General features: G+C 36.5%; 2 protein-coding genes across 2 annotated transcripts; both read right to left on the reverse strand.

The window, feature by feature from the left end:
• Nucleotides 1–717: 717 nt before the first annotated feature.
• Nucleotides 718–4,031, reverse strand: LOC144544432 (uncharacterized). The gene is made up of 4 exons (XM_078292942.1): nt 3,717–4,031; nt 2,660–3,190; nt 1,489–1,939; nt 718–1,156 (listed from the first exon to the last, which is right to left on the reverse strand). The coding sequence occupies exons 1-4, from the start codon at nt 3,964–3,966 to the stop codon at nt 961–963; spliced, it is 1,428 nt and encodes a 475-aa protein (XP_078149068.1). The 5' UTR covers nt 3,967–4,031; the 3' UTR covers nt 718–960.
• Nucleotides 4,032–7,539: 3,508 nt separating this feature from the next.
• Nucleotides 7,540–10,765, reverse strand: LOC144544323 (uncharacterized). The gene is made up of 4 exons (XM_078292797.1): nt 10,566–10,765; nt 9,166–9,513; nt 8,854–8,912; nt 7,540–8,722 (listed from the first exon to the last, which is right to left on the reverse strand). The coding sequence occupies exons 2-4, from the start codon at nt 9,431–9,433 to the stop codon at nt 7,952–7,954; spliced, it is 1,098 nt and encodes a 365-aa protein (XP_078148923.1). The 5' UTR covers nt 9,434–9,513; nt 10,566–10,765; the 3' UTR covers nt 7,540–7,951.
• Between the last annotated feature and the right edge of the window lie 388 nt (nt 10,766–11,153).

Genomic DNA, 11,153 nt, shown 5'->3' on the forward strand with positions numbered 1-11,153 from the left:
GTTTATGTACTGTTAAGAGCGAATAAGCTTAGGTTCACTGATACACCATGGTATACAATTTAGGCACATATCAAATTTATTTTATGTGCACACATGCTGCTACTGGTACTGCAGCTCTCATGTAATGTATTTTTTTGTTTAATGATATGTCTATGGGTTTTTAACAAAAATAAAATAAAATAAATCATTGAACAACATCTAACAATGTCAATGAATACAAAATGGGTTAGGTATAAGCATTTCCATGCCCTTATCCATTATATCCATTATGTTAACATAAAAAACTTAACCTTTATCCCAACCCGATAAGTTAAATGAAAAAAAAAAAAAAAAATTACCCACAGTACGAATCGTATAAATAATATAATTTTATAATTTTATTTTTAATTATTACTTTACGGAATAACAGGTAAGAAATAACTTTTACCCATAATCTTACCCGTTATGTAAATGAAAAAAAAAAAATTACCTTATTCGTACTCATCTTACTCAATAAGCTAAAAGACACAAAAACCTTACTGACACTCATCTTATCAAATACGGTAAGGGTCGAAGAAACAGTTAAAAGGGTACCATTGATGCCCCTAACAACAGCAATTATTAGTACTTGCTAGATTCCACCAGATCCAAATCCCTCAAAAGGTCAAACCATATATAATATTTGTTCAATGAGAAAAACTAAGCTGGACAGCACTAACAAGTAACAATTCATAGTAGAAAGGTAAATTTATAACTTGGCAAGACTAAACAATTACAAGTAGACAATTGACTACAAATCCCTGGAGCAAAATTTTACTTTTGGTGCTTGAATTTAATAAAAGAAAACATAAATCAATTACCAGCAATGGTCAAAGGCAAAATTCTTTTATAATAATTATTGAACAATTTCTAAAGGACATGAAACAAAGAGGGGAAAAAAGAAGAGAGCTCAATTTGTAAAGGTAAATTGAGGGGATTCTCCTAGGCAGCTTGAGCTTGCTTCAATTTAGCAGCTTTTGATTTCAGTCTCTCCATGAAAAGCATGTTTTTCTTCAGGCGTTCTTTGACGTATGTAATCCGTGCCTCCTCCACCAGTTTATCGGCTTTCACAGCATCTTCTATTAACCCATACAAGGTTTTCAGACAATCCTTCCTGTTCTCTTCCCTATGCTCATACCTGCAAGAATTTTACAATTAATTATTACAATTTTGACCTTCCCCGTGTTTCTGACAAATTTGTATGACTATGTCAGATTAATGTTTTTGTTTTCCACATGTGAATTATATGACTTGAGTTAGTGTTCTCTTACACTAGGTGTTATTTCCAAAAAAAAAAAAAAAAAAGGAAACAAACAGAATTATGTCTTTCTTGTTGGGGGTATCAACTTTTTTTATCATTGTTCTATATTGTATAACATCCTTATAGCATAAACAAGCACTATTCAGTGTTATAAAACGATCTTTTGTCCTCAAAAAGTTAAGAAATTGCACAACAAACAATCAGCATACCTCTCACTGGTAATAGTGAGCTCATCCCGGCCAGAGTTATACCTCTTACCAACTACCTCTCTAAGTCTCGTACATGCATACTTAGAAAGCCCCAATTCCTTGACAGTAACTGACAGCTTGACCTTTCTGTTTTTCGGATGCCACGCATCGCCACCTGGTGCAAAAACAACCCTAGATTCCCATCTTAAAATTGGCCCCTCACCAGGTGGGTCATCTAACTCAACCTTTTTCTTTCCTTCTTTGGCAAGGTTCTTTTTTTCGCCAACATTTCCTATTTCTTCAGGTAGGTCTTCAGAGGCTTTTTCAGAATGCATAATTTGCATACATTCTGAAACCATTTTATCTTCGAATTCTTTGAATAGTTCATAGGCCTTTTCGGCCTCTAATTCACCTCTATCACACATTCCTTCTAGCTCGTTATATTTGGCCTGGACCTTTTGCTTTATCTCATCTACACTTTTAATCAAAACTCTTTAGTCAAAGATATAAACAAAACTTCTGCAGATGCAAAAAAGAAACATAAAACTCTCCATCAACTTTGTCGAGGCAAAGAATTACACTGCTTGGATGTTGGAATTTGGAACTCAACCAGTGAGATGCCTTAGTGTTAATAAGCCAGATCATTGTTAGTGTGTGTGTGTGTGTGTGTGTGTGTGTGTGTGTGTGTGGTGGTTGGGGGTGGTAATTCGTCAAATTTAAAGGATCTCATTTGTATTTCTAATTTAAAAGTATCCATGATGTTTCTAATTTTTTAGGGATAAATGTAGATATGGCAAATCTGAGTTAGCACGAATAACCTTCCCAACGAGAGTTTCTTTGAAAGGTTGATGACCCAAATTCAAATTAATTCCAACCAGCAATAAATTTTGACCTGAACATGTCTAATCTGACAGAAAACCTGGTAAAATGTGACCCCTTACCTGATCCGAAATCTGAACCAACGTGAACCTAAAAAGGCCTAAGTCGGTTGACAAGGTCCATAATTGACCTGAACCTGAACCTGAACCTTTACATAAATGACCCAACCTGAACCTTTGCATAAATGACCCAACCTGAAAGCCAAGTTAGCCTACCCAACAACTCTATCCAAGACGCCAAGTGGCCACCTCAAGACAGATCATAATATTTTGAACACGTGAATCCATGCAAAATATAACATACTATCACATACCAGGAAGGAGCTTGTCATAATTGAGCATATCCTCCAAGATCCCCTCACACTCCTTGGTGCTCTGCAGATACCCCTCCTCGGTCGCCTCCTGTATCATCTCGTCCCACTTCTTATCATCCATGTTGAAGAACTCATCTTTTGTCATTTTTTTCTCCACATACTCCCTCGCATTGTACAGGTTGTCCATCTCCTCGTCAGACTCGTCGTCACTCATCTTCATCTCCCGTAACTTCTTCTCCCTCTCCCTCTCCTGTATCCTCTTCTCTGCCAGCTCCTCGTCAGCGTCATCCACCTCCTCCTCTTTGTCAGCGTCATCCACCTCCTCGTGAGTGGTGAAAAGCTCGTCCATGTCTGACTCAACCTCATGGTCCCGAGAATCTGGCAAAGGCTGGTTTCGCAGCTCTATTAGCAAGTCCTCGTCTGTGTCTTCATGTTTCCCTGACAGCTTGCGCTTAAGCACTGCCTCAGCTACATTTGGCAGTTCTGATTCCGCCTTTACTTGAAAGTAATTCTCCAGGCGTCTCTCGAAATCTGCATTTTTAAACAAAGAACACATCTCAAGGATTTAGCAAGGGCAAAATATTTATCTTCTTTTTTTTATTTAAAACACCCAATATTCCCCCACCCCCACCAAACAATCTATACTGAATACATGAATGGCAGGGGACAGGGGGCAAATATATAGTTATTTGAAGATTTCTGTGGAAAACTACAAAACATGTTCCCTCTTTTCTTATTTTGTACAGTACCAGACACCTCTTTTTTTTTAAAGCCTGACAATGGCCCAAATTATATTAACTAGCATTAAGACTTACATTTACCAGTTTCTACTGCTTATCCCAAACAAAACAACCCATTCTAAAAACCCCAACATGGCCTATACTTGCCTCAGGTACACACACCCGTACAACCTCATGAAATTTGAAATTTCTTTTCCAATTTAGCGTTGTGCAGACAATATTGCATTCATACCCGCACAATACCAGTAAAAGTCTTGGAATGTATTATTAACAATTGAGCTCAAAAAAAGAAATGAGATCAAGAGAGACAAATTAACCTGAGTCACTGACGTCCACTGCGGGAGGATCGGGACTGGAAGCATCAGAGGCTGCGGGTGGATCAGAGCTGGAAGCATCGTCGGAGAAGGACCGAGAGAAAAAGGGAAAGAATGACGGTTTGCTACTACTGGACGGGAGCGACGAGATAGGACGCAGTGTAATGGAGTCAACACCGTGCTGCTTTACTAGAAGGTGACGCTGGTGAGGAGTAACAGTTCGTCGGAGCTGAGACAGAGCTCGCCTGATCATGGCGATTCGCGGGTGGAACTGAGGTCACGAGGCGAGAGAAGAAGGCCCCAAGGGGTTTTTACTGAAACCCCGAATTCGTATCCCCTCAGGTTACCTTACTGAATAGAATTGAATCGGACGGTCCGAAAATGGATTGGCACACATCTCAAAGCAAAAATAATCCTACCTCCTCTGGTATCCCGAATCCCGACCGGATGAGAGTAATCTTAACCGTCCATTTCAATTGTAATGAGTCAGGTACCTGGGAGGATACGGATCCCTGAAACCCCTAGGTTTCAGTTGAAAAGAGGGAGACGAATATGGATCTGGGCCGAGATATTTTGCATTAGAATAATTCTTGTATTGTCGGCCCTTTAGAGAAATATAAAGCCCAACTCAATCCACACTGTATATAATAACCTGATATATCTAATGATAATTGGTTCTGACTTCTGAGCTTGCCATGTGGCATCGATTTTTTTTTTTTAAAAAAAAGAGAACCAAACTTAAATATTTCAACGAAAAAAATAAATTGGACTTGGTTTTTATGAAAAACAGCTCTCTTGATTATGTGGATCGGTGGAGACAGTTTACTATGCTTACTTTGTATGCAGTGGAGCAAATATTTTTTTGCCTCCATCGATCCACAGAATCAGTGGAGCTGTTTTTCATAAAAACAAAATTCAACGTGTTTGATTCGTTGAAATATTTAAGTGTGATTTTATTTTTAAAAAAAATCGGTGGCATCAATAGGCGGTTCTAAATTCTGATACCAGCTAGTACCGGTAAATATGTGCCTTTTTGCAATATTTTTCATGTACAGGTATCTTTTTTCTGGTAAGTGTTAGGATATGTGATAAGGACAAGCCTGTAAATAAATTTGGGCTTTTTTTCAGGCCAGCAATTATTGTTAAGGTGAATATCGGCCCATATTATTGCTCATGAGATATACATGCGGAAAGAGAAAATACGAAGTTTAACCAACTCATCTGCAGAATGCTTTAATTCATGTATGGCTCTCTGAAATGCTGCAAATCACGCTTAGTTTCTAAAGATTCTCATCATTTCGGTTAATCTGTATTTTTAAAATAACTATATGAATATATACGTATTAATATATTATGAGGAGGGATCAAGTTACAACACTTGAAAGTTACAACAAAGTTACAACATCATTTTTTTTCATTTTCAAAGTCCAAATCGTCGATCCAAACCGTTAGATATTCAATCTATATTAAAATGTTCTTACAGACCAAATTTTACATTTTTTGAAATTTTTTTGCTATTTATTAAGATGGGTACAAAATCGCTGTTTTTATTAAAATTCTGCACCATTAAAAAACAGCAATTTTGTACCCATCTTAATAAATAGCAAAAAAATTTCAAAAAATGTAAAATTTGGTCTGTAAGCACATTTTAATATAGATTGAATATCTAACGGTTTGGATCGACGATTTGGACTTTGAAAATGAAAAAAAATGATGTTGTAACTTTGTTGTAACTTGATCCCTCCTCATATATTATACACATACCATATACGCTTTGAAAATAGAGTGAGTCTATGGTACTATGCATATTACGATTTGTTACCGTGTTACAGCTCTATATTCGAGTTTTCAAATCCTAACGGTCAATTCGAACTGTTCATCTTGTTCTCCATTAATATGTGTTTGGAGACCAAATTTTACATTTTTTGAAATTTTTTTACTGTTTTTTTAGATTTATTGAAAATCACTGTTTTTGGATGGTCCAGAATTTTCAGATCAAGTGATTTTCTAAATATCTAAAAAAAATAGTAAAAAAGTTTCAAAAAATGTAAAATTTGATCTCCAAACACATTAATACGGAGAACAAGATAAACGGTTCGGATCGACCGTTTGAATTTGAAAACTCGAATATAGAGCCGTAACACGGTAACAACCCGTGATATGCATAGTACCATAGACTCACTCTTGAAAATAAACGCATGAGAGAATTCCATATCCCCCTTCCGGACAAAGGAACCTTTTATAATTAGTCGATCCGAACCGTTCTTTTTTAACCTTTGCACGAATCTCAAAAGCACAACTAGTACTGGCCCGGTAGTATTCCGAATAGCCACCGAATCGAGTTAATCTGAGTCGTAAAGTAGTGGCCCCATCCACTACATGAGAGTATACTCATCCCGCATTAGAATGGTATATATATATATAGGCTGTGGCTAATTTGCTGCCGGCAGCATTTCTGCCGGCGGTGCTGCCACTGTTTTTTCTATCTTTTGATGTTCAAACGACAAATCTAAACCATTAGATGTTTAATCTATATTATAATCTACTTGGAGACCAAATTTTACATTTTTTGGAATTTTTTTACTATATATTAAGCTGGTTTGAAAACCGCTGATTTCAATGCTGCAGAAATTTACTGAAATCAGCGGTTTTCAAACCAGCTTAATATATAGTAAAAAAATTCCAAAAAATGTAAAATTTGGTCTCCAAGTAGATTATAATATAGATTAAACATCTAACGGTTTGAATTTGTTGTTTGGACATCACACGGCTAAATATAGCCCCGGCAGCACCTCTGCCGAAATACTGCCAGCAGCAATTTAGACAGACCCTATATATATATATATATTCCAGCATGTACTAATATAAAATATGGAGTAGAACAGTAGAACTAGGGTGTTCTTAAGCTCACCAAAGTATTTGAATTAACTCCAACATTTATTAAATTAGCTTTAAACAATAAATTCAAACCATTGAAACCAATTTACTTAACGAGTGGTGATAAGTGGCTGAGATCTATAGAATGAACGGCTCAGATTTTCTCTTGACAGATAGAGAATTGAAACAAATATAAATATGCGTGGTATTATAGTAGTCCTGAAGTGTTTGAATTAACTCCAAAACCTATTAAATTAACTTTAAACAATAAATCCAAACTATTGAAACCAATTTACTTAACGAGTGATGAATTTAGATGTAAATTTTTTAGAATTTTAAATTAAAAAAGTGTTAAAAAAATGAATGCACTAAAATTAATTTGTAAATATTGTAATTTTAACCGCTTGACTTTATACTAAAATAATTCGAAGCATGAATTCATCGTTTGAAACAAATATAATATATTTTGGAGTTAAAAACTCACCAAACACCTCGGTGAGCACTCTATAATATGAACCAAGATACAAATTCGCATCCGTAAAGCATCTCAAATCAAACCATAGGTCAAGCACTGATGTTGATCAATTTTATTTCTCTAGAGAGAGAGGCAAGGAACAAGTTTTTGCCTGTGAAAAATAACTACAAACAAATGGATGCTGATGTTAACAGCTCAAGTTGTCTTGTCTTAAACAAAATTCTCATTTTTAAAAAATACCCACCACTACAATAAGCTCAATTACAAACAAGCAAACATCACAAAGAAAAAATATCCAGAGAAAGGAGAAAAGAATTGTACCAGCAAACAAAAGCCAAATTAGCTTTACATATCATCATCAACCAATAAGCTCAATTACAAGCAACAAGCAACCATGTTGGTATCTCATATTAGACTTTTCACGTACATCACAAAGAAAAAATATCCAGAGTACGGACTAAGGAGAGAAAAGAATTGTACCAGCAAACAAAGGCCAAATTAGCTTTACCTTATCATCATCAACCAAAACAAATGGAATAAATAGACAAAAAATTGTAAACTAATATACCAAGTCGAAACATTCGACCCTTATCATGAATTACATTTCCTAAAATCTTGATCCTTATGAAACCGAATCGCCTTTTCTAAATATTGATATGCTGAAACCAATTACCTAGTTAAAAACTATTATGGCCTCACCGGAGAGACCCGAGAGCATGTCGGAGTGCCCTGGATTTAGGTAAAAGCGGATAGTATAAACCAGAAGTTTTTAAGACCATTTACTCATCTCTTTCCCTAACTAATTATAAACCAGGTCATATTCACTACTGCAAAACATGCCCCTTCCAGTTGACCAAGAAGACTTAAGTACCATGCAATAGGCCACTCAATCCCTAAACCTGGCAAAGAACCCCTTCTTTCTAGAAGATTCTCCTTCTGAGAGGTGCCGTTTCAAAAACGGCGATTTGGCAAACGAACCCTTCGCACTGTTACTTCTCAACTTATCGACATGCTTCTTTGATGATTTATTTATCTTATTATCATTTCCTAGGTTCAATATCAATTTGTTTAAATCTTTGTTCCCGTGAGTACACCGGGGGCACTCAGGGTCATACTTGTCAACATCAGATGTCAATTTTTCAAGACAATCTGCATGGAAGACATGGCCACAATCTAAAACAGCTGCCACTGAGAAAGGTGTAAATGATTTCATGCAGATATTACAAAGCTGCCCCTGAGAGGAGGTCCTGCTCACGTCAGAGTTGGACATCCTGGTGTCGGCACGAATAAAGTTGAACTTCTCAGAATCAAATGAAGGCTTTGTCTTTTGGGATGAGGCAACAAGCTCGGTGAAGGTGTGGAAGGTCCAGTGGTTTGTGTCGTGGTTAAAAGAGGCAGGATGAGATTGACTATTACCAGAGGCTTGCCTTGAGATTTGGGAAAAGGGAGATTTGCTTGCTGTGGATGCTGTGTCAGATAGTGGGGATAGAGTTCTATAGGCAGAGGGGGAAGATGTAGATGTCGATTGTACATCAGATGAAAATGAAGCATGAGAGCTTTTGTTTCGTGAAAGGGGTGATTTACCTGATGAGGTCCTATCAAACCGTTGAGATCGATTTTTTGATGGAAGAGTGGGTTTGCAGGATCCTGTATGGTTCTGTGTAAATTGGAAAAAAAAAATTATGTTAGTATCATGTACTTTCTTTGTGATAATTTATTCCATTGCTTGTATTTTTTTTAACATATACATTGACTTGAACTGGTGAGCTTCTAAGCATGCTGGTGTACCTTTTGGGAGGAAGTGCTCGGCTCCTCTTGATGAGAAGTGCTGGTTGAAGATTTTATTGCTATGAGAGAAAAATAATTAACACAGTTAGAAACTATTTCCCCGAATTAATTGTATGATAATTACCAGAAAAAGATTAGGCATTACTGGTACAATAATGCAACTCCATCAGGTTACACGAGGAAGGTGCTTTATAACAAAAAACCCGAAACAGATGGGTAATAGATCATGAACAATTCAAAATGACCTGACTGGTACACTACTAAGTCTGACATTGCAATTCATGATAATTGTAAAAAAAAATTGAAAGCAACCTTTGTGCCGTCCTGATGGGTCGGGCCCGCTTGAAGAGACCCTTCTGTCTGGAGTTGGCATTCTCTTCATTTCTGATCCATTGAAATTAGCAATATCAGGATCGGATGCCAGACTGGAGGTGTCCATTATGTCCTCAATGTGGGTCCGATTATCCCACCTGAAACCCCACTGAGGCGAATGCCTTACATTTCTGAATTGTGACACCTCCACTTGAGCCCCACTTGCCAGTGACTTGTTCTCCGAGACTTTACAACAGCTACCCCCCATTTTCCAAGGTTTTATGAAGAGTGGCAGTTGACTGGAAAGCGGGGATTATGACAATTATTTAATGAATTTTGAAGTTCAACCTGAAATTAGAGAATCAGTTTTCATAATTAGTTATCGGGGAATAATTTCAAAAGAGAGCATGAAATTCTGATTATCTATTGATCATCTATACCAATCATATTGAAGTAAGAAATTACAAAAAGAGATGAAATTCAGGTTATCTATTGAACATTTCATTCGAACCATATTGTAATATGATGATAAGAAAGGGGATGACATGCAAAAAGATGGAAAAGAAGGAGAAGAAATTTGATTAATGCTTCAAAAAACCAAGCAGAATTTGTTTGCGTGACGGAATTGAAATACATTGAGTTCTTAATGAGATCATAATTCTGGAGAGTTGGTACAAGCTTGAATTTATCATGAACTGGTAAAGATCGAGCCTGAGACACACAAAAAAGAAAGATTTCTTTGAAGATGCACAAATTTGTGGAATCCAATTTTTTTTTTCTAAAAAGATCCAATTAATTACCCTTGACCAAATCAAATCCTAAGCAAAATAACGGTCACAAATATATGAATTTTGACAAAGAATCAACTACCGCTAAACAATATAATATATAGAACAGTGTTGAGATTTTCAATTTATTCATAAAAGAATGCATAAATAGCACAAATCCTCGCACGAAGTTAGCAGCAACCAAATCGGAAAAAAAAAATTACGAAAATGTTCTCAAAATTTGCAGTTTTCCCCTTTTCTTATATTGACGAAAACGATCTCCCCCTTTGAAAGACACATTTATTCTATAAAAAAAAATTAACGCAAATTATAGTCGTTGTAAAGAATTCTGAACAGATCCCAAACAAACACGCAAAATTAGGAAAATTGAAATTGAAAAGATAAAATACAGGACATGCAAAGATTCATCAAAGCATTTGATTAATTTTCTCAGTTGATTCAATTACTCGTAAAAAATTGAACAAAAAAAGAAACAAAGGTGAAAATTATGCCACTGTACTAGAAGAAAAACAGAAAAAATCAGATTAATTTTAGAACTGAAAGGACAGCTCTGGCAGAAAGTAATCCATCAAAAACTTTCAGAAACAAATGAATATGAATAATTTTTCTTACCTTAATTGCAAAGATGAATTGTACGGCCCCGATCTGGAAGCCCCTATAATTTCTCGGGACGAAGAGTAATAGTCGCAGAGGGAGAGAGAAAGACTGGCTCTATTAGTAGGTAATAAATAGTGATTGTTTGCTTTGATTTTATAATTATTAACGCTTCTCTCTTTCTCTCTCTCTCTTACTTTGACGGTCTTCGTAGTACTGAATTCGTATCCTCTGAGATATCTCAAACTTTGCTTGACTCTATGGAAATTCCCAACCGTATAAATACGTTCTGTACAAATCTCAAAGCACACATAATGCTGACCCCCTGCATCACCCCCGAATAGGCACCGGACACGTCGGTCACGCAAAAGTTGAGATATCACAGGGATCCGCATTCCGTAGTACTTGGGCAATTGAGCCTCAGCACCTCGAATTCAACACCCCGTCAGGTAACCTGACTGAGTACAATTGAATCGGACGGTCCGAAATCGGAGCTTTTAACTTGGCACGGATCTCAAAGAATAAGTCCTAACGCCATCCCGAGCAATCACCGGATAAAATTAAATATTGACCGTCGATTTCATTGTGTTGACTCAGGTACCTTGG

This window comes from Carex rostrata, chromosome 26 (genome assembly GCF_964058835.1).
Source record: "Carex rostrata chromosome 26, lpCarRost1.2, whole genome shotgun sequence".
NCBI lineage: Eukaryota > Viridiplantae > Streptophyta > Magnoliopsida > Poales > Cyperaceae > Carex > Carex rostrata.

Bases quoted from the DNA above. Each gene is read 5' to 3' on its own strand.
- LOC144544323 (XM_078292797.1), bottom strand. From the start codon at position 9,433: ATGGGGGGTAGCTGTTGTAAAGTCTCGGAGAACAAGTCACTGGCAAGT. The intron at 8,913-9,165 runs GTTGCTTTCAAT...TTTCTCTCATAG, and splicing joins CCCATCAGGACGGCACAAAG to CAATAAAATCTTCAACCAGC. The intron at 8,723-8,853 runs GTACACCAGCAT...CAATTTACACAG, and splicing joins CGAGCACTTCCTCCCAAAAG to AACCATACAGGATCCTGCAA.
- LOC144544432 (XM_078292942.1), bottom strand. From the start codon at position 3,966: ATGATCAGGCGAGCTCTGTCTCAGCTCCGACGAACTGTTACTCCTCAC. The intron at 3,191-3,716 runs GTTAATTTGTCT...TTAAAAATGCAG, and splicing joins AGTGGACGTCAGTGACTCAG to ATTTCGAGAGACGCCTGGAG. The intron at 1,940-2,659 runs GTATGTGATAGT...TTAAAAGTGTAG, and splicing joins TTATGACAAGCTCCTTCCTG to ATGAGATAAAGCAAAAGGTC.